This window comes from Melopsittacus undulatus (genome assembly GCF_012275295.1).
Source record: "Melopsittacus undulatus isolate bMelUnd1 chromosome W unlocalized genomic scaffold, bMelUnd1.mat.Z SUPER_W_unloc_4, whole genome shotgun sequence".
NCBI lineage: Eukaryota > Metazoa > Chordata > Aves > Psittaciformes > Psittaculidae > Melopsittacus > Melopsittacus undulatus.
This window is the reverse complement of record NW_022993946.1, coordinates 1,204,972-1,231,694: the sequence shown is the minus strand read 5'-3', so window position 1 is coordinate 1,231,694 and position 26,723 is coordinate 1,204,972. Positions and strand designations below refer to the sequence as shown.

At 47.6% G+C, this 26,723-nt stretch overlaps 1 protein-coding gene across 1 annotated transcript in view; it reads left to right on the top strand.

Annotated features, from left to right (window-relative positions):
• Positions 1 to 26,723, top strand: part of LOC117438267 (ankyrin repeat domain-containing protein 11-like) — a 181,786-nt gene that overhangs the window by 136,096 nt on the left and 18,967 nt on the right. The window contains exons 4-7 of the mRNA XM_034073789.1: positions 8,613 to 8,751; positions 22,635 to 22,805; positions 23,896 to 24,099; positions 26,054 to 26,196. Of these exons, the coding sequence (XP_033929680.1) occupies positions 8,613 to 8,751; positions 22,635 to 22,805; positions 23,896 to 24,099; positions 26,054 to 26,196 (657 nt within the window). The remainder of the gene's footprint in view (positions 1 to 8,612; positions 8,752 to 22,634; positions 22,806 to 23,895; positions 24,100 to 26,053; positions 26,197 to 26,723) is intronic.

Genomic DNA, 26,723 nt, shown 5'->3' with positions numbered 1-26,723 from the left:
AGGAGGCACCTGCCAGGGTGCTGACCCTGACCCTGATATTTCCTGGAAGACTCACACAGCCAATCATTCACAGTCTAGGAGGTTCCTCCAGTGCATTGATGATAACTTCTTAATGCAAATGGTGGACAAACCAACTAGGAGAGGAGCGCTGCTATATTTAGTACTCACCAACAAGGAGGGTTTGGTTGAAGTGGTGATGGTCAATGGCAGCCTTGGCTGCAGTGACCATGAGATGGTGGAGTTTAGGATCCTGTGTGGGAGGAATAGGATACCTAGCAAGGCCACAGTTCTGGATTTCCGAAGGGCTGACTTTGGCCTGTTCAATCAACTTCTAAGGGAAGTCTCATGGGAAAGGGTACTAGGCGGTAAAGGGGCTCATGATACTTGGTCAGCACTCAAGGACCACTTCTTCAAAGCTCAGGATCAGAGCATCCAAATGAGTAGGAAATCAAGTAAGGGATCTAGGAGACCAGCGTGGTTAAACAAGGAGCTGCTGGGCAAACTCAAGTGGAAAAGGAGAATCTATGGATTATGGAAAGAGGGGCTGGCCACTTGGGAGGAATATAGGACAGTTGTTAGAGGATGTAGGGAGGCAATCAGGACAGCTAAGGCCTCCTTGGAAATTAATCTTGCTAGTCGGGTTAAGGACAATAGAAAGGGCTTCTTCAAATACATAGCAAATAAAACTAACACAAGAGGCAATATAGGCCCACTGTTGAACGAGGTGGGTGCCCTGGAGACAGAGGATACAAAGAAGGCAGAAGTGCTGAATGCTTTCTTTGCCTCTGTCTTTACTCCTGCAGACTCTCCCCAGGGGCCCCAGATTCCTATAGCCCCAGAAGGAGTCAGGACAAAGGAGGAGTTTGCTTTGGTAGATGAGGATTGGGTTAGGGATCTGCTATGCAATCTGGACAACTATAAATCAATGGGTCCGGATGGAATACACCCACGGGTGCTGAGGGAGCTGGCGGAGGTCATTGCTAGGCCACTCTCCATCATCTTTGGTAAATCGTGGGAAACGGGAGAGGTGCTTGAGGGTTGGAGGATGGCAAATGTCACACCAGTCTATAAGAAAGGCAAGAAGGAGGACCCGGGTAATTATAGACCGGTCAGCCTTACCTCTGTCCCTGGAAAGGTGATGGAACAACTTATTCTTGACGCCATCTCTAGATATATCAAGGATGAGGGGGTCATTAAGAACAGCCAACATGGTTTTATGAAGGGGAAGTCATGTTTGACCAACCTTATAGCCTTCTATAAGGAAGTGACTAGGTGGAGGGATGATGGTAGAGCGGTAGATGTGGTTTTTCTTGATTTCAGTAAGGCATTTGATACTGTCTCCCACAGCATTCTCATAGATAAGCTAAGGAAGTGTGGGCTTGATGATCAGGTAGTGAGGTGGATCAAGAACTGGTTGAAAGGAAGAAGGCAGAGAGTTGTGGTCAATGGCACAGAATCTAGCTGGAGGTCTGTGACTAGTGGAGTCCCTCAGGGGTCGGTGCTGGGACCAGTGCTGTTCAATATTTTCATCAACGACCTGGATGAGGGAACTGAGTGTACCCTCAGCAAGTTCGCTGATGACACTTAGCTGGGAGGAGTGGCTGACACACCAGAAGCCTGTGTTGCCATTCAGCGAGACCTGGACAGGCTGGAGAGTTGGGCAAGAGAAACTTGATGAAATTCAACAAGGGCAAGTGTAGAGTCTTGCATCTGGGGAAGAACAACCCTGTGGCTACATATGTACAAGTAAATAAGATCAGCCAGAATCTAGTCTCTGACCCTGAGGATAAATGGTACACAGGCAGCCTACATCTGGGAGGGCTGAACTCTCATTTTTTGCACTACCTCCCCCTGGCCTGTGATACCCCCCAGCACTGCCTGCGGGAGCGCATGCTGGCAGGCCTGAACTGCCTTAGCCAGAATGCTAACTGTTCAACAGCATGGATGACTAAGGGCCTGCACATGAATCTGTGCCCAAGTCCAGCTTAGTTTGCTAGCACAGACTAGAAAACTAACTTTTTCCTTCCCCCTGTGGCCTATCTTTTCCTTTCCATATTTTAGGAAACATTCAGTCAGACCAGACAACCTCCTCCTGCAATTGAATTTTACTTCTGTGAAATGCCTGGGAAAAGTCATAGCACCACTCAAAAAGCAATAGTTGGTAGCCTCCTACCTAGATTGTATTTGAAACATGCTTGTAGCTGTAAACTTCTACATTCCTTTTAGCTGGAGCTCTTCTGGGGTTATTGTTTTTCCCAGAGCACATTTTCCAGCTCTCACTAAGGAAAAGTATCTGGAGGTTAGACCATCTAGTAGCGTTTTCATTACTACACATAAACCAGAGAAGAAATTAGAAAAAAAAAAGATGGCGCGTTCGTGCATACACTTGCACACAAATTAAATGCAAAATGCTGTTATCACCAGAAAAATCAGCATTACCACTCAAAAATTCCATATTCAGTGTAGCTGGGGCTTGATCTATTGAACACTGTGTCTTGTCACTATATGAATGAAAAAAGCCTTGGAAGACAATATGTTATGTAAATGTAATCCATCTAGCAGTAGAATTATTTAGCCAAACATTACCACTGGAGAAGTCCATATTTCACTAAGTGGGACTGCCACAATATACGATGTTCTGAACTTTGTTTAGAAACAATCTGAACAACCATGTCAGTTACATAAGACAAAGGTTAGAGACATGATAATGAACAATTCAAGCACAGGACTGATGACAGGAGACACATCTGGAGAATATGTTTAGTGTGTACAGTCCTCTTGAGAAGGAAATCATGCTGGTAATTAAGAACCACACAAGAGGCGAACTTCCTGTTTGTAATAGTAAGTTGTCACAAGGGAAGAATCAATGTCACAAGCAGTTTGAACTTAAAATAATAAAGTATGTTAAACAGAAAAGGAAACAACAAGTTCAGGTGCAAATACCTCTACACAGTGTTTCACAGCCTAAACAAAAATTGTTGCTTTAAGGTCAATACAAGTCTCTAAGCAAATCACTTGAACTTATCTGCAAAGTTATCCCAGATGGTCCTTTTTGGCTTGACACCACAGTAACTGCTTCAATAACAGGAGTGATAAAACTCAGTCATTGTGTTAAGATGTCAACTAGTTAAGATGTTAAATTGTGTTAAGATGTTAACTAGTCAGCTAAGGGAGTATGTTACCATTTGGAAATTCCCTGAAGAATTTCAGTGAGCCACTAAAATGTCAGATACTATCAGTGTCTAAACAAAGATCAGCACACACTCTTGCAGATGTGCTGGGATGAGTGTAGGGACTTCCTGGGAGACATCAGAAATGGAACACCTCCTAGAACCCTAAACAAATGAGTAAGAGGTAGTTACAGAAAAAGACTCATTTTCAGAATATGCATCTTTATTAGTGGTCCTTTATAAATAAAGCCTCATAACCAGAAACAAAGACTTATTCAGTAAAAGAATAGCTCAAGAAATGTACTCTAGAACTGCTACATTCAGAGAGGAAGCAAAATTCCTCCTAAGTTTGCCCAATAAACAACACCCTATTTGCCTAAAGAAAGCACTTGAAATGGGTATAAAAGTTACTCAGCATTAATTTTTAATTTCTGTGACCACTGACTTTCCTCAGATCCTCCTCTTCTGCCTTTTACCATTTCTCATTGCATTAATTTAATGTTAACTCATAAGCTCCTCCAAGGCATGTTCTGTTCCTATCACACACTATTTAGCTCCCAGTAGGATGTTATGGATAAATTCTGGCATACGCTACACACCAGAATCTCACCACGTAGTGATCACATGAGTATTCCCTAGTCATGAACAGACTGGTAATAAAAATCAACTTTATGCAATCATCTGGTAAGAGCTTTAGAGCCAAATAAAAATGAATATTGGCCTCTACAAAATTTCATAGAAACAGAATGATGCAATTCTTATGTATCATTCAAATAAGACGGTGATTACTCAAATGAGTACTGCTTAAACAGCATATGGAGGGAGTATTTAATAGAGTATGTGGCAGAAGGAAAACTCCAGAACTTTCACCTTTCCAAATCAAAATGTTTAGAAATATCAAATACAAGATGGTAATTCTGCTACCACCTCATGATTTAATATGTTATGTTTTTCATTTCAAAACTTAAAAAGCTAAACTAAAGCTACTTCATCATTAAAACCAAAACTAAATTTGCCCAAGTGAAAGTTTTAAGATTTAATCCATAAAGAACTGTCTTTATGTATGGAAAATGTTCTTCTGTGAAGAACAACTTATTTGGTAGCATAAGGGAAAAAAAGTTCCCCAGTAAATTAAATACATCTTGGGAAATTGTTTTCAAAGTCTCCCTAGCTGAACTTGTATGCATTCTTAATTCCTCAAATGAGTACAATGCTCAGATTAGAACCATTTACATAATTATTCCGTAATTAGCAGGGCTATCTGTGTAGGACTTTCTGTTGCTTATAGGTATGCTATAAAATAAAACTCAGAAATAGAAGCTTCCATTTAATCTCTTCTGCATTACACAGAAATATTTGCCACTTATTCATAATACATTAGCTTCTAAGTAACATAAAATAGAGCTAGCTGTCTGACTCAGGGATATTTCTGAAGCTGCTAATTTGATATTTTTTCCGATAAACAGAAAACTTTCCCCATTATATATACCATTACGCAGCTTTTTTGCTTGCAATTAATTATCTCAGATTGCTACAAAACTAGACAATCTGATAAGACAAATTCTATTTGTTTCAAATAACCTTCATTCAAAGCATCCACTACATACAATGATGAATGTAAACTGAGGATATAATTATTTTTTAATAAAAATACCTTATACTTTTGACTGGTAATACATCTTAGGTATCAAAAGAGGAAGTGTGTATGCTCAGAGGACTACGCTAACACAGATCTATAGCACAGATATCGAAAGCTGGGCAGCTGACTGCTCAGGGACACATTAATGCAAGCTCATTGTGTATGTGTAGTTCTAGATTAACATTACTCTTTTAGATATATTTACTTGGTGTATCTAAGGAAAAAAATCCAAACTCTGCAGTCATCAATATTACAGCATCCATAAAAAAACTGCATGCTAGTACAGAATATAAATTTTCTTATATTGATAATGTGCTTCTAGTTTAAGTCACAACTTTGAGATAAACCTAGAGCTGCACACATTCTGTCCCATCCTGGACTTGCTCCCAAGATCAGTGGAACAGTTTCAGGGAGAGATGGCAGGAATTTTTATTCATTTTATGCTTAAAGAACTAGTCAGACAGATCTGAGAGCTTTTAAAGGTCAGCCTTACCTCCGTCCCTGGAAAGGTGATGGAACAACTTATTCTTGACGCCATCTCTAGATATATCAAGGATGAGGGGGTCATTAAGAACAGCCAACATGGTTTTATGAAGGGGAAGTCATGTTTGACCAACCTTATAGCCTTCTATAAGGAAGTGACTAGGTGGAGGGATGATGGTAGAGCGGTAGATGTGGTTTTTCTTGATTTCAGTAAGGCATTTGATACTGTCTCCCACAGCATTCTCATAGATAAGCTAAGAAAGTGTGGGCTTGACGATCAGGTAGTGAGGTGGATCAAGAACTGTTTGAAAGGAAGAAGGCAGAGAGTTGTGGTCAATGGCACAGAATCTAGCTGGAGGTCTGTGACTAGTGGAGTCCCTCAGGGGTCGGTGCTGGGACCAGTGCTGTTTAATATTTTCATCAACGACCTGGATGAGGGAACTGAGTGTACCCTCAGCAAGTTCGCTGATGACACTTAGCTGGGAGGAGTGGCTGACACACCAGAAGCCTGTGTTGCCATTCAGCGAGACCTGGACAGGCTGGAGAGTTGGGCAAGAGAAACTTGATGAAATTCAACAAGGGCAAGTGTAGAGTCTTGCATCTGGGGAAGAACAACCCCATGTACCAGTACAGGTTGGGGGTTGACCTGCTGGAAAGCAGTGAAGGGGAAAGGGACCTGGGGGTCCTGGTGGGTAGGAGGATGACCATGAGCCAGCAATGTGCCCTTGTGGCCAAGAAGGCAAATGGCATCCTAGGGTGCATTAGAAAGGGTGTGGTTAGTAGGGCAAGAGAGGTTCTCCTCCCCCTCTACTCTGCCTTGGTGAGGCTGTATCTGGAATATTGCGTCCAGTTCTGGGCCCCTCAGTTCAAGAAGGACAGGGAATTGCTTGAAAGAGTCCAGCGCAGAGCCACAAAGATGATGAAGGGAGTGGAACACCTCCCTTATGAGGAGAGGCTGAGGGAGCTGGGTCTCTTTAGCTTGGAGAAGAGGAGACTGAGGGGTGACCTCATCAGTGTTTACAAATATGTAAAGGGTGGGTGTCAGGATGATGGAGCTAGGCTTTTTTCAGTGATATCCAGTGATAGGACAAGGGACAATGGGTGTAAACTGGAGCATAGGAGGTTCCACGTTAACATCAGGAAGAACTTCTTTACTGTAAGAGTGACAGAGCACTGGAACAGGTTGCCCAGGGAGGCTGTGGAGTCTCCTATGTTGGAGATATTCAAGGCCCGTCTGGACAAGTTCCTGTGTGATGTACTCTAGGTTTCCCTGCTCTTGCAGGGGGGTTGGACTAGATGATCTTTTGAGGTCCCTTCCAACCCTTGGGATTCTGTGATTCTGTGATGGGCTGCTCTAAACAAAGGAATTTCTGTTAGAAGTGCTTGTCTGAGTTTCCAGCAATGGTCTTGTATGATTTACTGTATAGAGATTCTTTAATTCAACTTCATAGCTAAAGCTCCAGGTCTAGGTTTTTCTGGGTTATTGAAAGCAAATCGATCGCAAAGCTGCTTGTTCTGGCGTTTCTGTTAGAGCAGTGGCACAGTGTTCAGTCCATAAGCACTTGCTTAAAATAATAATGCTTCTCATATGAAGGCTCTGGGGAGACCTGAGAGCAGCTTCAAGTGCCTAAAGGGGCTAACAAGAAAGCTGTAGAGTGGCTTTTGCCAGGGGCCTGTAGGGACAGGACAAGGGGGAATGGCTTTAAACTGACAGATGGGAGGTTGAGATGAGATTTTAGGAAGAAGTTCTTCCCTGTGAGGGTGGTGAGGCACTGGCGCATGTTGCCCAGAGAAGCTGTAGCTGCCCCATTCCTAGAAGTGTTCAAGGCCAGGGTGGATGGGGCTTGGAGAAACTTGGTCTAGTGGAAGGTGTCCCTGCCCATGGCAGGGGGTTGGAACTAGATGAACTTTAAGGTCTCTTCCAACCCAAACTGTGCTATGATTATATAATTCTATGGAATCGTTACCCTGTCTGTTCAGTGCAAGCCTTCACAGTGCATTTGGCTGTGATGCTGTTCCTGTGACAGTCAGTAATGTTAGCAGAGTTATCATCTGCCAGAATATTCTCTGGAATAGCATGTTACCACGTAAACTCAAGTAGTAACAGTGTATTCTTGTGCTAGAAATACTTCAGGTCCCAAGGTGAAGCCCTTAGCTCTCCACTTGGAACCAAGGGCTTTAGTGGTGGTGAAGCACGGAATCAGACTCTACAACTCAGAGAGAGTTATAAAGGAGGTATGTTTATTACAGTGCCCGGTACAAGGAGAATCGTTCCTCCTAACTTGCACACCGAGGGCTTAAGCAAGTAGATATTTATTGCACACAAACATGCATATTTATTAGGTTTCTGAGAGTTCATGGGGGATATTACTATTAGTTTAGGTACTCATTATCATAAGTCTCTTTTTCAGCGCTTGCGCACTGCCCTTCGACGGTCGTGGGCAGGGGTCTTCAAGATGAAGTAGTCTTCCTCATGGGGGCAGGGGTCTTCAAGATGAAATAAGCAGTCTTCCTCAGGGTCCACTTTTCACCTTTGGCACAGTTAGATGCCCCAATAATCACAAATTAGCTGAAACCAGCTGTATCTGCAAGTTTCTGATAGCTGTCAAAGTTTTAAAACAGTGTGACCTTCGTCTACAAAATTTATTGCCTCCCAAACTAGCAGATGTTTGGGAGTCACTGTCTCCAAACTAACTGATAATTGGAAGGATGGTAAGAAATACTTCACTCATTAGGAGGATGAAAGGAAACGATTCACTCTTGTTAGTAAGACTACTAAATTCTGTTATCACACCACAGACTTACAACACAAACATTGCTCTCTATCTTAGACCTAAGTTAAGTTAAAAGTATTTTAACCCTATGTTTTCCAGGCACTTGCTTTCCTTATACCACTGGGTTTTGTGCATCCCCCAGGCATGCACTGTGTGCTTCCCTGCATCCCACTTCTGCTTGGGAACAGGAAACTCTTCCAAGTGATGTGGGTGGTTGTGTTGGGAAATCCCGGGGTCCCTGCCTCCCCCCCCCCCCCCCCCTCAGCCTGCCTTCCCCTCATGGTCACGCACATCATCAGCTCTGTTTTTCACGTGAATTGGTTGCAGGTTTGGCACCATGAAGCAGCCTTGGTTGGCTTTGCTCTTCTCTGGTGGGGTTTTTAGCTTGGTAGAGGCTGCTTTCTGCAGGATGCTAAACCCTGATGCTGGAAACCCACGGTGAAAAAGAAAGGACAAATGCTGTGTGAGGCAGGTGTAGGACTTTGGGCAGTTAGGCAAACACAGTCTGGGGAAGGCTCTTGTTAATCCGATCTGTTCTCTTTGCAGGAGAAAGATAAATTTTCTCTAACCAAGACTCCGAAGTTGGACCGGAGTGATGGTGGCAAAGAGGTGAAGGAGCGAGCGACCAAACGGAAGTTGCCTTTCACTGTTGGAACAAATGGAGATCAAAAAGACTCAGATACAGGTACAGAAATGACGTATTCCACCCTCAAAATATGTTTGGGCTGGGGGGAGCACACAGTATCCAGTATTTAACTGGACCAAGAGATTGCTCTGTGAGGAGGCACCCCTGCCTTTGGCTGGTGGTCATTTCTTTGTTTCTAAATAGTCTAGTTCATGAACTGCAGCTTAGACAAGCCAATGAGCAGTGCTGGGCCTGCTAGTAAGAACCTGGAAAATCGAAGAATAAATCTGAGTACTCTTTAAAAGAAAAGCAAGTAGTAAAAATATGAGCTTGCATGCATCTGCCTCAAACAAACCTGAGGTATGTGTGTATGTCTGTGCAAATACATCTGTATCCTCTCCAGACATGTTTTATTGTTTTGGGGCTTTAAACTGAACAATTATCTCCAGTTGGTGTGTGCACATGTGCTGTCAAATGTGCGTAAAGCTCTCTGGAGGCCGTACTGATGGGCTAGAGGTGTGACTGGTGCTGTGGCTGTCTGGGCCTGTTGGAGTGGTTAGATTGGCCCTTTGGGGCTGGTATAAGTGGTCCTCAGGACCCTGAGGTCATTAAGGTAACCTGTCTGCCCCTGTTCTTGGCACTGCCAAGGTTGCTCTGGTGGTTGTGACATGAATGAGCAACATATCCTGAACGCATGCCTGGTTTCTGGGAAGCACTGGTGCTGATGTGGGTGTTTCAGCCTGGCTGTGTCATGGTCAGGCAAGTCGCATCTCATGGCAGAAGAGTGGCTGGTACACTTGGGTCTTTCCCACTGTGGCCGCGTGTAGCTACAGAGACATCAAATGGGCTGTTTGATCAGTAAGCAGTTGTGAAGAGCTGTAGCAAAGTTTTGGCATGGAGCAAATTTATTTGGTTGTAAGAGGCTTATCTGTGGCTTTATTGTCAGAGGTTGGCATAGGTCCTTTCTGGATGTTTCTAGGAAATCTGCATTTGGAAATAGTTCTGGTCAGGTAAGGATCAAGAGATAAAATGGGATAAAAGTTGGGAATGTGCTTAAAAATGGTAAAAATCATGCATTTGCTGTTACTCTTGGGTGCGCATGTGAGGTGGTCTGTGGTATGTCAGCCTACAGGAGCTGTTTGCCGGTCTCCTCTGGTTCAGAAGTTGGGAGGGCAAATTTTAACAAGCCCAATAGTAATTTTCACAGTTGCTGAACTCCCTGTTAGAGAGAAAGTCTCAAAACATGAATTCATTTCATTAGAGGACAGCTCGTACCGATGGCCCTTGGCAGGGTTGAAGTGTCAGGTTTGTATTTGGTGTGTGTGGATGGGTGTGTTGGAGAATGAATCAACTGGGGTTTGCAGTGGTGGGAGGAAGGATGGCCCCTACCATCGGGGAGCAGAGGGGGTTACAGCCTGACATGGGTGATCCTCACTTGCTCTCCAAGCAGTGTGGTGCCCATCGGAGCCTTCCTGTGTTCCCAAGCATGTTCATCATGCTGTAGTGTCTCACTTGAATAAATCAAGGGGTTTCACCTTTGGAGGGAGGATGGCTGGGGCAAGGCAAAACGGATTAGCTGGAACCATAACTTCTGCTTTACGTCAAGGGCGTTTCTGCCTCATTCAGTACTTGGTTGAGAATTTAAGGCCAAACTTGCTTTAGGGCTGTCTGACCCTCGTGACAGCTAAAATGTCATGGTAGGGCTCCACCAGCATGCTTTCCATGTCCCTCAGCAGCAGTTAAGAGGGCTCTGGTCCTTCTCTGGCTGTAGAGATGTTAGAAATCTTCCTGCTGGCAGCAGTGAGAAGAAAATCAAAAGGAGAGTAGCAGGGGAGGAGAGGAGAAAGCTGGGGAGAGGCTGCAGCTGCTGCAGGGTGCAGAGGAGCAGCAGTGCAGCCTGTGAGACACCTCTGCCCATCAGCCCCTGCTTTCAGCAGGCGTGGGACTCTGTCTCTTTGGGCTCATCTTCCCCTTCCTCTTCAGAGATCATCCTTTCTGGGGGAGCAGGTGTGAGAGCGGCAGAGCCAAGCCAAAGGGCAGCAGCCCAGCTCTCCCTGCATGCAGGACAGCCAGTGGTGGTCATGGTGCTCAAAGACACATTTAAGGGCAAACTGGGCTCCACAGATGCTGGGAATGTGTAGATGAGTCTCTAGCAACCTGTTTGGTGGAGACTGAGGAGAGGAAGTGACTCAGCCATTGGGGAGGATGTAGCAGCAGGGAGTTGCAGATAAACACCTAGAGTCAGATGGAGACTTATCAGGAGCCTGTTCTTTGAGATATTTTACTCCAGGAATCAGATTCTTGAGATGGGAAAAAAAACTTACTGGCACCTTGCTCTCCTCTTGCACCACCCCACTGATTTTATGATTGCAACCATGGGGTGTCTCAAGCCCTTGTGTTCCTTGGCCTGGCTCGAGGCCAGCTTTCATTGAGCAGGTACAGGTGTGTTTGCAGTGCACCAAAGTTGCACACTCCTAAACTTTGATTTCAGCTCTTGGGAAAAGCAGGATTGTGACATTAGTGTTCCAGTTGCAGGGTTGGTCTTAGATGATTTATATAACACAGTTGAGCTGCTGTACACAGGCTATTGTGTGTGTTCGAGAGTAGTTTTGCTAGGGTATTACACAGCCATGTGGAATTTAGCTGTAAGGATGTGGGAGCTGGGAGCTAGGAGAGCTCTCTTTTTGCCTGTAGTGGGATATTTTCTCCCCTCTTTAAATGTTTAAACAGTAGTGAATCTTCATCCTGATTTGTTCCAGTGACTCATTTTCCTTGGCACAGTGTATCTTTTTCCTGTTTTGTTGTGGGGTTTTTTGTCCCTGAGTAGCTCTGGCTCAGCTTTGACGTGTGTGCACTGCATGTGGTGCAAGAAAGCATGTGTCCTGGGTTTGCCTCACCATGGAAGGGTGGCAAATCCTGCTCTGGCTGGGTGTCAGGCAGCACTGGTGGTGTGCCAACCTGTGCTGGGACAGTCGGGATGAGCCCATGTGCCCCATTGCCTCTGCCACCTTGGTGCGTGGATGGCACCATCCCCTCGCCGTCAGGTTGCAAACATTAACCTCTGTCTCTTGTGTGCTCATAGTACTTATCCTGAGCACTGGTGCCTCATAGAATCATAGAATAGTTAGGGTTGGAAAGGACCTCAAGATCACCTAGTTCCAACCCCCCTGCCATGGGCAGGGACACTTCACACTAAACCATATCACCCAAGGCTTCGTCCAACCTGGTGTTGAACACTGCCAGGGATGGAGCATTCACAACCTCCCTGGGCAACTCATTCCAGTACCTCACCGCCCTTACAGTAAAGAATTTCTTCCTTCTATCCAATCTAAACCTCCCCTGTTTCAGTTTTAACCCGTTACCCCTTGTCCTTTCACTACAGTCCCTAATGAATAGTCCCTCACCAGCATTCCTGTAGGCCCCCTTCAGATACTGGAAGGCTGCTATGAGGTCTCCACGCAGCCTTCTCTTCTCCAGGCTGAACAGCCCCAACTTTCTCAGCCTATTTTCATATGGGAGGTGCTCCAGTCCCCCTGATCATCCTCGTGGCCCTCCTCTGGACTTGTTCTAACAGTTCCATGTCCTTTTTATGTTGAGGACACCAGAACTGCACACAATACTCCAAGTGAGGTCTCACGAGAGCAGAGTAGAGGGGCAGGATCACTTCTTTTGACCTGCTGGTCACGCTTCTTTTGACGCAGCCCGGAATACGGTTGGCTTTCTGGGCTGCGAGCGCACACTGAAGACAGCTCATGTTCATTTTCTCATTGACAAACACCCCAAGTCCTTCTCCGCAGGGCTGCTCTGAATTTCCTTTTTGCCCAACCTGTAGCTGTGCCTGGGATTGCTCCCACCCAGGTGTAGGACCTTGCACTTGGCATGGTTAAACTTCATGAGGTTGGCATCAGCCCACCTCACAAGCGTGTCAAGGTCCCTCTGGATGGCATTCCTTCCGTCCAGTGCATCAACCAAACCACACAGGTTGGTGTCATCAGCAAACTTGCTGAGGGTGCACTCAATCCCACTGTCTATGTCACTGACAAAGATGTTGAACAAGACCGTTCTGAACACCGATCCCTGAGGGACACCACTTGTTACTGGTCTCCAGCTGGGCATTGAGCCATTGACCACAACTCTTTGCATGCAGCCATCCAGCCAGTTCTTTATCCACCGAGTGGTCCACCTATCAAATTGATGTCTCTCCAATTTAGAGACAAGGATGTCGTGTGGGACAGTGTCGAACGCCTTGCACGAGTCCAGGTAGATGACGTCAACTGCTCCACCCCTGTCCATCAGTTCCGTAGCCCCGTCATAGAAGGCCACCAAATTGGTCAGGCAGGATTTCCCCTTAGTGAAGCCATGCTGGCTGTCACCAAGCACCTTGTTGTTTTTCATGTGCCCGAGCATGCCTTCCAGGAGAATGTGCTCCAAGATTTTGTCAGGCACCAGGCATGTCACCAGGATGGCTTTTCCAGCTACACCCAGGTGTTCCCAGGGAAGGTGTGTGTTTGAGGGCAGAGGTCTGCCCCAGCCCTTCACTCACTGCAGCAGAGCACCTCACCTGCCCTTCTTCCTTCAGCCCTGCTCTTGCAGCTCCCTCCTAGATATGGCTGAGGAACATGTGCTGCTGGCAGAGTGCCGAGGTGCTCAGAAAACAAGCAATTTCATTCTTGATCTGTTTTTTTTGCAGCAGCAGCCCACCCCCAGGCAGCATGCCTTTACTGCGCCCTGATGCTGAGCCAGCTCCCAGTGCCGCTTGGGGTTTGTTCCGGTACGGGAGATGGGCTCCTGAAGCCCAGCACTGGTTTAAAGAATATGGTTTGGGTACAGTAGGTTCAGTGATAAATCTTCTAAAATTATCTCCTTCAAAATGGTTTCTAGAACAACAGTTCTGGCTCTTGGGTTCCTTAGAGTTAACTGAATAAACCATCTTTAGGAGAAAAAATAGGTGTAAAGCTGTGAGCATGTGACTGTGCATGTTACAGATCCAGCACTGTGGGAGCAACATCTCTCTGCCTGAGACTTCTCCTCCTTCCTTCTCCTCTTACTCGTGTGGCATCTCCCCACATCTCCAGATGTTGCTGAGAGCCTATGTGTTGCCTGGCAGCCACCAAATGAATACAGACAGCTTCTTTCCCAGTAATTTCAGCAGCTCCTCACTTGTTTCCTGTGTTGAAAGCAGGTTAGGCATTTAATGGTGATGCTGAGGCATGCAGAGAAGCATCCTGCAGGCATAGCAGGGAGAAGGGGACCATCCTGCTGGGAAGCCACCTGCAGGGAGATGCAGGAGAGGTGCGCTGGGGTGGCTGGCACAGAGATGCTCCTTGATGCTCTTCTGTGAACTCTCCCTACAGCCTCCCTGAGGAGGGAGCAGGAGGGGAGGCAGGAGGGGTTTGTGTGCCTCTGGAAGTGCTGCAGAATGGGATCTGCAGTGGGTTGGATGCTATTTGAGTCCTGTGGGTGATAACCTGAAAGCTGGAGCCCTCAGATCCAGCAGTGATGGTGAGCTGCCTCCTCCTCTATCAGCCCAGCAGCAACACACAGCCAAGCAGGCACCCGGTTCTCTCCATGCCATCAGAGCTGTGCTGACTGAAATAACAATGTCGTCATCTGTATCTGTTGTGGTCCTGTGGCATTTGATGGTCATCTCAGCTTGGGGGGGGGCAGGGAGAGGTGGCTAGACTGGATGGGGGGGAATGGAAAACATGGCCTGAGAGCCCTGCGGCTGAAATGTGAAAGTCCTTAAAGTGTTTCTGTCTCTTGCTTTGATTAAAAAAAGAAAAAAAAAGAAAAAAATTACTGTGCTTTTAAGTTCTTGAATAATATAGTAGGTGTAAGCTGAAAATAAGAAGCTGGTGGAACTAGAACTACTTCGTGTCCCCAGTTCTCCTGCCTCCCCAACCCCTTGCTCTCTCTTGCCGTCCTTCCTAGCTGCCCATCACACTCTGCTGGTGTTTTGGGGGGTGTTGGTGACCCCCCTGGCCATGGGGCTGGGGCAGTGTCCATCCATCCATCTCCCCTTTGACCTGGGATGTCTGGCAGCTTCTTTGCCCCCACCCTGAGGTCCATTCCTAGCCAGATAGCAGGTTTTTGAGGTTTTGTATTGCAGTCCCCCCCCCGTATAATTATATATTTATTTAGCAAGTAGCCATACACCCTGGAGGTGCCCCTGCTCCTCTGCAGAGCACCTGAGCACTGGCCCAAGGCCCTACCTTGGCACAGGATGGTTTTGCTTTTGGGGGAAGAAGGGAGAGACAAAACCCCAGCCGGCCCTGCAAGCTGATGTGCGCACACCCGCCTTTCCCTGGCTCCAGAGGGCTGTCTGGGAGCCCAGGGCTGATCCCATGGGCTTGTATGTTGCTGGGAGACTGGGGCTAGCATGAGGATGGTCAGCAGGAGCTGGTTTCCGAGCTTAAAACTTGTGCTGCTTCATAGCCTCCTTCATGCTAATCCCCCGAGTATGTTGCATTACTCTAATTACTAGATTAGAAAATTCCTGATGAATCAGATGTCCCAAAACATCGTCCTCTTCCGGAGCTGGCTCTTGGGTTGCCTAATGCCTGCAAGGGTTTTGAGTGCTTCTGCATGAGAACGCTCATTAGTCACAAGTTGGGAAGCTGGTGAGGGAATCTGTGAGAAGCAAATTGCTGGCTTATTAAAAAATGCATCTGCCTCCGAAACTCTTATTTGTGTGCATTTTCTGTCGCTGGCTTCATTCTGCTGTGTGCAGCTGGGGGACTCTAATGGGCTCTGCTGCATTGGTTCTGTCTTTGTATAATTTCAGTCCTTTTAATAAAATAGTCAATAAACTGTTCTCACCTAGCAACCAGGGAGAGAGTGAATGTCAGAATTCTCCATTTTTGGCTGGGCTCCGTAATGCTGGTACAGTGTGGATAGACTGGCAAACACCAACCTTCAGGTCACCCTTAGAAACTCCCTGTGTGCCATCAGCCATCTGGGAAGTGCTGTGTGGAAAAGCAGGTCATTTTATGACGGGAGCTGCCATAAATCTCCTCCTCCCCTCCCCCCCCCCCCCCCCCCCCCCCCCATCACCTCCTTAACATGCAGAGTGAGAGGTCGCAGTGTGCTGTGTCTCTGTGAACCAAAAATCTATCAATTATGTCTTTTTCCTTCATACAAGAGCTTTTATCAGCTCTGTCTGCAGTGTCCTGCCCCAGCTTCCGGGAGGGGGGCGCTGTGTGGAGCCTTCCTCCCGCTCCTCTCTCCTCTGGCTCCCTCTGTTTTGTGGGAAATGAAAGGTTTGGACCTGCAAATTGGGGTCTTGAAACTATTCACGTTTAACATGGAGATTTGTTTTTGATGTAAGCCCCTTAGTTCCTCTTGTAGCAGTTTGTTAGCCAGTGGCTGCTCTGGTGAGAAGATGCATTTACATGTTTACATGCATAGACAGTGTTGCCTATCCTGCAAGTGGAAGGAGAATGCCTGCATTTGGATTGCAGGATACCACACAGCACTGAACCTCTCTAGCAGAATGATGCTTTTAAAGATACTGCAACCACTGGGGTCCAGCCTGCAGGTGCTCTGTCCCTGGGATGATGGGGCTCAGCCCCACACAGGGACCTGACATGGTTATAAACAGGCTTGTTCTTCCCACTGGCACCTCTCCTCTGCTCCCAAGTGTCGAAGCTGTCACCTCTACCATCCTTTCAGCTTAGCTGTGCAGGATCAGGCTCTGGCTCTGGTCCTGATCCTTCTCCATCCTTCAGATTAGAGAACAGCTCACTGCTGTACAGGAGCAGCTCAGGTGCCTTCCTTGCCTTTCTGCTGAAGCAGATCCTGCTACAGCTTTTCCTGTCGATTATCTCCTCGATTTCCTTTTTGGCACCTGCTTTTCACTTGGCTGATGAGCCAGTGTCATGGGTTCAGCAGTAGCTCATGCTCTGCCAGGGAGGAGGGAGAGATAGGGCGCCTGGTCTGGGCTAGTCGGGGAGGTATTCCATACCACAGCACGTCCTGCTCGGGGAGGGGACTGGAAGCTGGCCGGGAGGGAAGGGGTTAACACGCCGGGCTGGGCTCGGGGAGGCAACTGGAAGCTGGCTAGGAGGGGAGGGGGGAAGCTCTCTCTCTCTTCCGGGCTGGCCTCGTGTCGGCGGGTGGTATCGTATTCTCTCTCCCTGTTTGTCTCCTCTAACATTGATTTGTTATTGGTACCGGTAGTTATTTCTGTTATACCTTGATTGCTGGACTGATTTTACCTCAATCCGTGGGAGTTGTATTCCTCTGGCTCTCCTTCCCATCCCTCCGGGAGTGGGAAGGTGAGGGGGGGGGGAGGGGAAACAAAGGGGGAACTGTGCAGATTTAGTTTAAACCACGACAGCCAGATACCGTCTCCCATCTGTTGCCTCCCAGCCCATGTGTACTGCAGGCTCTGCAGCATGTCCATGCCCTTCTGGTGCAGAGCCTCCTCCCTGCGCTGGCCCTCAGGTGCAGCTCTCTGGCCCTAGTGCTGTCTTCCTTTGCTTTTCAATGGTCTCTGTGCAGCCATGCCAGCCCTGTTCACCCTTCTCACTGCCTTGCTTTTGTCCTGCTCCCCGCTGCCCTTCTCTTGTCTATCTGCCCATGCCATTGTGCTGCTTCCCATTTCACACCACTGCTGTGCCCCTGCAGCATTGAAGCCTTCCCCTTGGCACCATACCGTGTGCTTGTCCTTAAATTCTGGGGATGCACACAGAGCCTCTTGACATGGTTGTATTGTGCTGCTGTAAACCCTTTGACTTGTGATCAACCTTGTTCAGCACTCACTGGTCCACATCTGCAGATGCCCTGTGAGCTCCTGCACTCAGGTTAAACCTGCTTTTCCCCTGGTTTGAGCTGACATGCTCCAAAATGTTTTATGCCCTGCCACAGAATGGACTCAGAGATCAATATGATCAGACAAAAATCCCTTTATTGCAAAGCATTAACTCCTCATATACTATTGCTTACACACACCTACAGCAATTTGGCATATCATGATTGGATACTTGTCTTGAAGACCCTTAGTGACTAACATATAATTGGTTAAGCACAGGTGTGAGAACTTGACCTCAAAAGCTTGCCAACAGTCCACAGTTCTCATAATTCAGTGAATTCCAGCTTCTTCTTATCTTGCTTGCTTAAGCTTCCTCGGGCCTCCCACAGCCTTGCTATATCTTTCAGAGTTATTCAGAGTTCATGTACCAAATATCCATTCTCCTGTGAGAACACTGTCTCCACAATGCCCTACAACTTCTGCAGTAAAAATTAGTCACTCTTATGTGTGCTAGGCTGGGGATGAGGAAAGCAGAGGCTTGTGCAGTCTCTCCGGAGTGCAATTCAGTCTCTGTTTCTGTCTGTGCCATTCTAATTTATTCTCATTGATCTTTTGTTGTTGTACTTACTTGGCAAATATGCTTGAAAATCCCCACTCACTGGCTAGCCAACAGTCAGCACCAAGATGATCAGCATGAGCTTCTTGGTTTGGAAATGGCATTTTTCCAGAGGGTACCACCGTATATGTGTGTGTTGTCATGTCAGAACAGTTTAAACAAAAGCTTTTTGCATTACAGGATATGACACGTTCGTGGGGAGCAAGGAGCCATGTGGCTCAGTCGCAGCTCGGTATTTGAGCTCCCATCCTCACAACCTGCCAGTATCTCACAGTGCATGTTTGAGAAATCTCCAACAGATTTTCTATCACCACCCTTTTCTCTTTCCTTCCCTGCCTCTCTTCTCTCCCGTTTTGGCTAGGGCCTGCTAGAGCCAGCCCAACAGCCCTGAATGCCTCTGTGCCCTGGGACTTCCACAGAGCTGCTGAAGGTCTTCCAGCAGTCCTGGATTTAGTCCCCACTGCAGTAGCATGAGTGTTGCAGGACCTGGACTCTAAACTAATTAGGGCACAAGAACCACCTGCAGGCTAATGCTCAAACCCCTTTGTCCTGGGAACCTGCTCCTGTAATGCCTTTTGTGAGCCTCCTGGGTTTGATAAAGGGAAGGAGCAGCAGCTGTGCTCCTCAGATCCTGCTTTTTTCTCCTTTAAGCCTGTACACACGGTACCTGCCAGCGTCAGCATGAGGGAACAGCTGAGCAGGATCCCCAAATTAAACCATGGCAGTGCCAGGCTGAGGCTTTGCTCTGGAAGTTTGTAGAAGGCTGAAGCAAGCAGCAAGAGAGATGCTTTAAAAATATCTGACTGGAGGTGCACGGCGCATCACTAGGCTGCTGTCATCTTCCTTCCTACTGGAATCAGCGTACCCCGTCCAGCCACCATCTCTGGAGTTGGGCAGTGTGATAACTCCTTGACTGCACACCACCTTGTGCCTCTGTTTGTTGTGCTTCCATGCAGGAACTGACACGTGTGCAGCTTGCTAAAGGGGTTTTAGTGTAAAATAACCTTTATTCCTGTTTGCTGAGGTATTTATTTACCCACTGTGAACATTCCTGTTAATTTGCTCCATGTTGCTGCAAGGTGTTATAGAGAAGCATTTAACAGAGGAGAAGGAGCAGCCCTCAGTAGCCAGTGGCACTTGAAGCACTGAGCAGAGATCTTTGTGCAGGTGCCCCTTTTAAATCTGCTGAAAATCAGATTCTGAGTAAAGTCTTCTGAATTGAAATAAAACACGTTTGCAGCTCTGGCCCTGGAACCAGAGAATCCCTCTCCTGCTGGGCAGAAGGAGGTACTGAGGAGTGAAACACCATGGTCACGCAAACCTAGATGCAATCCTTCAGCACCAGGGACCTGTGCAGCGCCGGGCAATGCCGCTTTCCCGCAAGGAAGCACGCACAATCCCGAGTCCTTGGCTGCCTCACCACAGCCAGGCAGAGCCAGTTGCTTTCCAATTTATTTTTATCTTGTTGATCACCTGCTTTTTAATGTTCAGTGTTCTGTGGAGGAGGAAATTCTGCAACTGCAGGATTGATAGACATTTAGGGGGCTTTGGTTGAACTTGGTAATCAAGTCTTGCAAATCACAGGCTCACGCTGACAGCCTGCAGCAGCCCAGTAATGTTAATGAAAACATTCCCGTTCTAATTGTGGCTCCCTCCACATGTATGCAGGGAGCAGCCCTCTATCATGTACAACCCTTGTGCATTGCCTGTACTTCAAAGACCCTGCCTGGTGGCACAGGCCAAGGTGTGACCCCCTGAGCATCCTTGTGCCTTGCTTTGTGGCACAGCTGGATGTGACCAGGAGCTGCCTGCTGAGCTGAGGTGTGTGGATAAAGTGGGCCTGGCTGAGCAGGATTTAACAAGCCTGCTTTGAGCAGGAGCTCCAGATCCTAACGAGGATCAGCCTATGCAGATCAGGTGTCCCTGTGTTCGGGGTGGCTATGCCTGGCCCAACTGTTTGCTTGGCAGTGTGGTTCCTAGAACTGCCTGGGCTCAGTTGTTTTCTTACCATAAACACATCCAGTTTAATTTTATTTTTAGCCATTAAAAAACCTACCCACTTTCCTATAATCTGATTTCATTTTCTAGCTCCGTTATGGCTGCCAGCGTGATCAAAATGTGGCTTTGGAGAATTAGACTGGGATTCTCCAATGCATAGATGTATTTCCAGGAATTCTACTTGAAGAGGGGTGGCCTGTGCTGTCTGGTTGGAGAATTTCCCTGGTACGGAGTTGTCATTTCTTAAATGTACAGTATCCCAGATGCAGGGGGCAATGGAAATCATCTGCTCTGGGCAAGACCTTTGCAGCAGGAGAGCAGCAGAGGGTGCATGGTGCAGGGAAAAGGGTTTTGGAACTGCCTGCTTGATGATGGCCAAAGGAGTGCGGGAGAAACAAGTGGCATGAGTCGAGCTGGAGCAGTGGAGACATCCCCACACACTGCTGCCCTCAAATGACAGAGACTTTTACTCCACTGGCAGTTTGGTGGATGAATGAGGAAACCTGTGCTTTGGTGCAAAGTCCACTGAATGACTTCAAACCCATCTGTCACAGTTTCTCCTGACCTGCTGGACTTTGTGCAGAGGCAAAGCAGACTGTCCTACTGGTGGCCATGTGCCAGAGACCGCAATGGATTTAATGAAACGACAAATATGACTGGATGAGCAGAGCTGGGCCGGAGGGTGCAGGATTTGCCTTTCCCAGGCTGCTGGACCCTGCCCTGGCACAGGGCTGGTAGTAGGGAAGAGACTGGATGCAGCTAGTCCGTGAAGCTTGCAACTATGTGACCTGCTGCAAATCCTCTTGGAGCTCCAAATTTCCACACACACATTTGACTCCCAATTTCAGGGTGCTGTGTGGTTATGTGGTGAGGTGTCTCCTCCCTGGCTGCTGGGAGCCAAAGCCCTGTTTCTTGAAAAGCGTTATCAGACATTTGTTTGTTTGCAGACCTCCTTGTATCGTCCCTCTAACGCTTTCTGGGATTCTCAAAATATCTTCAGCATAATAATCAACATATGTAGAGTCTGACATTTGAGTAGAAGAGATCCCATGCGTATCCTACATTGCTGGAAGACTTGGTGTACCATATCAGCCCATGTGAAAGTGCTCCACGTTGTGGCATTCCTCTTTTGGGGGAGCAGGTACTTGCAGGTTTGCTGTGATGAATAACCTTCTTGATGCCTCTGTGTCTTCTGGCAGTGTCCTGGTGAGTGCCAGACCCTGCTGGGGCTGAGAAAAAGATTTCTTCCCTGTGAGGGTGGTGAGGCCCTGGCACAGGTTGTCCAGAGAAGCTGTGGCTGCCCCATCCCTGGCAGTGTTCAAGGCCAGGTTGGACAGAGCTTGGAGCAACCTGGTCTAGTGGAAGGTGTCCCTGCCCGTGGCAGGGGGTTGAAACCGGATGGTCTTTAAAGTTCCTTCTGACCCAAACCAGTCTGTGATTCTGTGGTTCTGGCATGGCTGTGGCTCTGTGGATCCACCAGGGAGGAGGATGCAGCAGGATTTGTGCTTTCACCAGAGAGCATCAACAAGCAAGCAAACCAGAAGTGCAGAGGAAGGGCTGCTGACTCTCCTTGCGTGGGAAAAGGATCAATACTTGCACAAAGAAAACCGGAAAAGTACTTAAGCTGTAGTAGAGTCAGGCTTCTTACAGAGGATAGGTGTCTGAGCTGGGCAGTGGGGAGGGAGGCAGCAGGTTGCATAACACAGGGTCCAGTTCTCACCAGCTTGCAGCAGGCTGGGGTGCTGGGAGCAAGGCTGGAGGTGCAGGGTGAGGCTGGGGTTTGTCTCATCCTTGTGCACATGGCATTCCAGTGGCAAATACTGGCTTCAGAGGCAGCTGTACTCAGTCCCTCAAAGAGAGCTGCCTTTGTAGCTGGGTGATTTAGGAGACTGAGGATCAGGCTGGGATTTGGGGGATGAGAAGCCAGGCACAGGGGTTTCTTCTTCCCCTCCTGTTTGTGATTTTCTTAAGAGTGATGCAGGAATCAGCTAAGCAGTCATTGGCCTGGCTGCAGATGGATGATCTACACTAGGGAGGAGAGGACCAGCCTGGTGCTCCCCTGGGCAGCGCACCTATTTGGCTGCAGAGCCCTTGGTTTGATGATGATGGTGAGGAAGTGAGATGGCAACATTTCCGGGCTGTTAGCCTGTATTTTGCTAGCACTTTTTGTTGATGCTTTTAGATGCCTCCAGTTCAGTCCATGCTGTGGTGGTATAAGGCTGCGTACGCTCCTTGAAGCACTATGGCATGAAATGGAGGCTTCTAGAAGCAAGATGGAAGGTACAGACCATGAAGGACCCGCTCCCTCCCTCTTGTGCTGCTCTTTGATGGTGGGGAGAGAACTGGTAGAAGCCTGTACTGGGAGATGCTGTTGGAGGAGACGACGGACAGCAGGAGCAGAGCGTGTCCTGGCAGTGCTGGTGCTCCCATCACAGGGATGTATCCTTCACCACAGGCTTTTCCATTTATGTGTTACAGAAATGGATTGAAGAGCTGTTAGCGCTGCTCAGAAATGAACATGGTTTTCAGTTACAGCAGCATTCACGGCTTGTGTTTCTGTGTCTCCTTGAACCACAGAAAAGCAGGGTCCTGAGCGGAAGAGGATTAAAAAGGAGCCTGCTACCAGAAAGCCTGGCTTGCTCTTCAGAATGGGCCTTTCGGGGATCCGGGCAGGATACCCACTCTCTGAGCGCCAGCAAGTCGCTCTCCTTATGCAGATGACAGCAGAAGAGTCTGCAAACAGCCCAGGTGAGGTCTGGAGGGTGGTTTTGCTCAGGGTGGTTCAGGAAGCTCCTCGAAGGCAGCAGGGATAAGCTGCACACCCCCCCCCCTCCCCCCAGCAGCTCATCCCTGATGATGCTTCATGGGATCTCCTTGCTCTCAGTGCTGCAGATGGGATGCTGGAGTGGGGCAATGGGACACCTGCTCCCACTCCAGACACTGCTGGGGGTTCACACGTGGCTGCAGCTGCCCTTCCTTCTTCCAACGTAAGGCAGTAACAGATGTCCCACAGGCCAAATCCAGGCCACCATGGAGCCTGCCCTGGCTGCTTAACTACAGCTTCGGTTCCATGGGAACCTCCTCCATGTCAGAGCTCCAGGTTTTCCACTGCCTCTCAGGCTAACTCAGTAAAAGAACATTGTGAATAAAGTTAAAATATCTTCCTCTGTGGGTTTTTTAAGGTTTCTTCTTGTGGAGAGGGATGAGATGTGCAACTGCTGCAACTGTAACTGGAGATGTGGAGGTGCTGGAATGTGTTTACCATGGATTTTGTATTTTAGTCATTTTTATCTGTTGCATACATGACCCCCCAGGGTTTTTAGAGGCACTGTGCTGTCTGCATGTGCACATCTGCACCCTACACAGATATTGCAGCTTTTAACCACATATTTTGTTTCTTCTTAATACCAATCTAGCTGCTTATGTTACTGTTACTTGGCGGGGGGGGGGGGGGGGCGAGGCTAAGAAGCTGTATAGTCTTCAGAACATTCAGACGTTTTCCCAGGAAATGTGTAGTTTCCTCCCAAGGCTGTCAGACCTTGTGTAAAAGGCCACTTCCCTTAGGAAATTAGGTTTTAGGGTAAGGAGCTGCATTATCTACTTCCAAATACTGGTATTGCCTACAGTCTTTTAAAGGACTGCAATTGTCTCCAGTGGGCTTTGGCAACCTGAAATTAATATCTGCATTATGCACACACAGGCTTTCACACAGAGGTGCAGTTGCCTTGTGGTGAGCGTTCTGGGAAGAGGCGAGGTGAAACGCGTTGCAAGAGCTCCCTCTAAGGGGTTCTTAGGCTTCCTTTGAATTGCGGTTCTTCACTCTCTTTCCTCCATGCAGTTGACACAACGCCAAAGCATCCCTCTCAGTCTACAGTTTGTCAGAAGGGAACTCCTAACTCTGCCTCCAAAACCAAAGATAAAGTAAATAAGAGAAACGAGCGAGGAGAGACTCGTCTGCATCGAGCTGCCATCCGAGGAGATGCCCGGCGCATCAAGGACCTCATCATTGAGGGTGCAGATGTCAATGTGAAAGATTTTGCAGGTAACCAGCCCGCTAGCAGCACTGGGGGGACAGCCAGACCTTTTCCCACCTGGTTGGATGTTCCACCTCCAAGAATGGCTTCCATCAAAGAAAGCAGTTTCTTTATAACATGGGTTTGTGACTTGTAAAGAGGGTCTGAAGCAAAAATTATTTTGCCCTTTGGGGAGGAAAAAGTCTTGCTGTCCTTTAAAACAAAACAATAAAACCCCACTTCAAGTTTGTCAAAATAATAAATCCCTGAAAAGCATCAGTTCCCTTGTTGGAGTTTGGGAGCTGAATTTCCAGGCTCTCCTGTCACTTTGAATGTGGTCCTGCTCAGGGCAGTGGTGCTGGGCTGGGCTTGATCATAGTAACCCCTGGAGCTGCTGTGGTTCCATGCTCTGAAACTGTGACTGGCACCCTTTGCAGGGGTGTCTTCTTGGAAGTCTGGAAGGGAATTCACAAAGGGAGGTGGTCTGGTTTAGCTCTTTTTTTACTTAAAATATAACAATTGATGTGCACAAAAGTATTGAAAAGAGAGGGTTTACAAAATCATTGCTCCAGAGTTGACTGGCTGATGCCTACAGCTTTTGGGGGTTGTTTTTAAGTACCAAACATTGGGGTCAGGCTCCCAGCTGTACCAGCCCAGCATCTGAGTTAGAGGAGGCACTGACTGTCCTGAGACTCAGTTCAGGGGTCTCACCACCTCCTCCTCCTCAGAGAGGCTGCCAAGCTCCTGCTCCTGGTGGTGGAAATGGAGAAAGGAGTCTGGGATGGGAACAGCCCTGAGTCTTGTGGCAAGAAGGCAGATGTGAGGCAATGAGTGGTGCTATTGGTGAACACCTGTGCCAGTGATGGGGCTGAATTAGCATGAGGTGGCCCTTCCAGCACCTCTGGGAGCTTCACTTTTCTCTTTGCTGTTCTCTTCACACTATTTTTGGGCTATTGATCTGCATGTTCCTCTGCCTGTATGATTAATATCAGTACTAGGTTGAAAACTTAAACAGGGGAAGTTTAGATTGGATATAAGGAAGATGTTCTTTACTGTTAGGGTGGTGAGGCACTGGAATGGGTTGCCCAGGGAAGTTGTGAATGCTCCATCCCTGGTGGTGTTCAAGGCCAGGTTGGACAGAGCCTGGTGGCATAGTTTAGTGGGAGGTGTCCCTGCCCATGGCAGGGGGGTTGGAACTAGATGATCTTAAGGTCCTTTCCAACCCTAACTATTCTATGATTCTATGAAGTATCAGTTGTGATTAATTCTGGTCACAGGTGCCCCTTCTTAATGTTCAAAGTGAAGGTAATGGAACAAGCTCCCATGATGCAAAATACTGAAGGAGCCACACACATTTGCTGGGAAACTTCAAAACAGTTTCTGCTTAAAAATAGTCCATTTGAACATGATAAAATATTTCATTCTGTGTTCCTTGGATATTTGCTTGAGAACTAGAGCCACTGTTACTGTGGAGACCTGCTGTTTGGTTTCTCACCAAGCCAGGGGCCTGTTTCACAGTGGCAACAGCTACTTGCTTTGAAGAGCACACAGAAAATATTTGTGAGGTCTGTGTGAGGGATGTTTCAGAGCAATGTCTGCAGCTCAGAGCTCATTCTGATCTGGGCAGCAGTGTTGTCCTTATGGAAGAGTTGGAAGGAGGAAGGATTTGAGGCCTGACTTCCATCTAGCATCAGCAATTCTCTGAATTTCCTACATAAAATATTTCCCAGGGCTATGTCTGTTCTGGCAGGTGATCTGTCTGTAGTACATTGCATGATCAGAGGGAAAAGCAGGATTGATTCAACTACCAGCTGGCTGGAGTAACAAGACAGAGCTGCAGTTTTCTTCCTGCTGTACCATGGGGAGCTGAGCAAATGAGGTCATTGTGTTGGCCATCAGAGCAACAGTCCCCTTGACAGACTGGCACCTGCAACCTTCTCCAGGAAGGTGATGTCTGTGTTCTGAGTGTCCCTTTGCTTGCAGGCTGGACAGCATTGCATGAAGCATGCAACCGGGGTTATTATGATGTTGCAAAGCAGTTACTTGCTGCGGGTGCCGAAGTCAACACAAAGGGGTTGGATGACGACACCCCGCTGCACGATGCAGCCAACAACGGACACTTCAAGGTTGGTTTTTGCTAGATTTCATAGTTGTGTTTACAATTACTTTTTTTTTTTTTTTCCTTTTAACTTGTGCTTCAAGCAGCCAACTGTGCAAATATAGAGGTTCTGGTTATTTTAAGTGTTCAAGGCCAGGTTGGATGGGGCTTTGAGTAGCCTGGTCTAGTGGAAGGTGTCCCTGCCCATGGCAGGGGGTTGGACCTAGATGATCTCTAAGGTCCCTTCCAACCCAAACCAGTCTGTGATTTTATTATCATTTGCTGCTGATCGTCATGTAAGGGGCAGGAATTTCCCTGCCCCAGTTCTGTTGAGCATTTTACTTGGTGTTCCCCTATTCAGGGGATAATACATTCTTCTTCTGGAGCTGAGGAGGTAGCGTGGCTTTGTGTTTTGTTCTTTTCCCTTATTTTCTGCTCAAGTCGGTTCATCTTGCTGATTTTTGACTCCTTATTGAAGACTTAGTACCACAAGGCATGTACTGAGGACAGACTGCTTGAGGACATCCCCCTTTTAGTTCTGTATGAAAGTAGTAC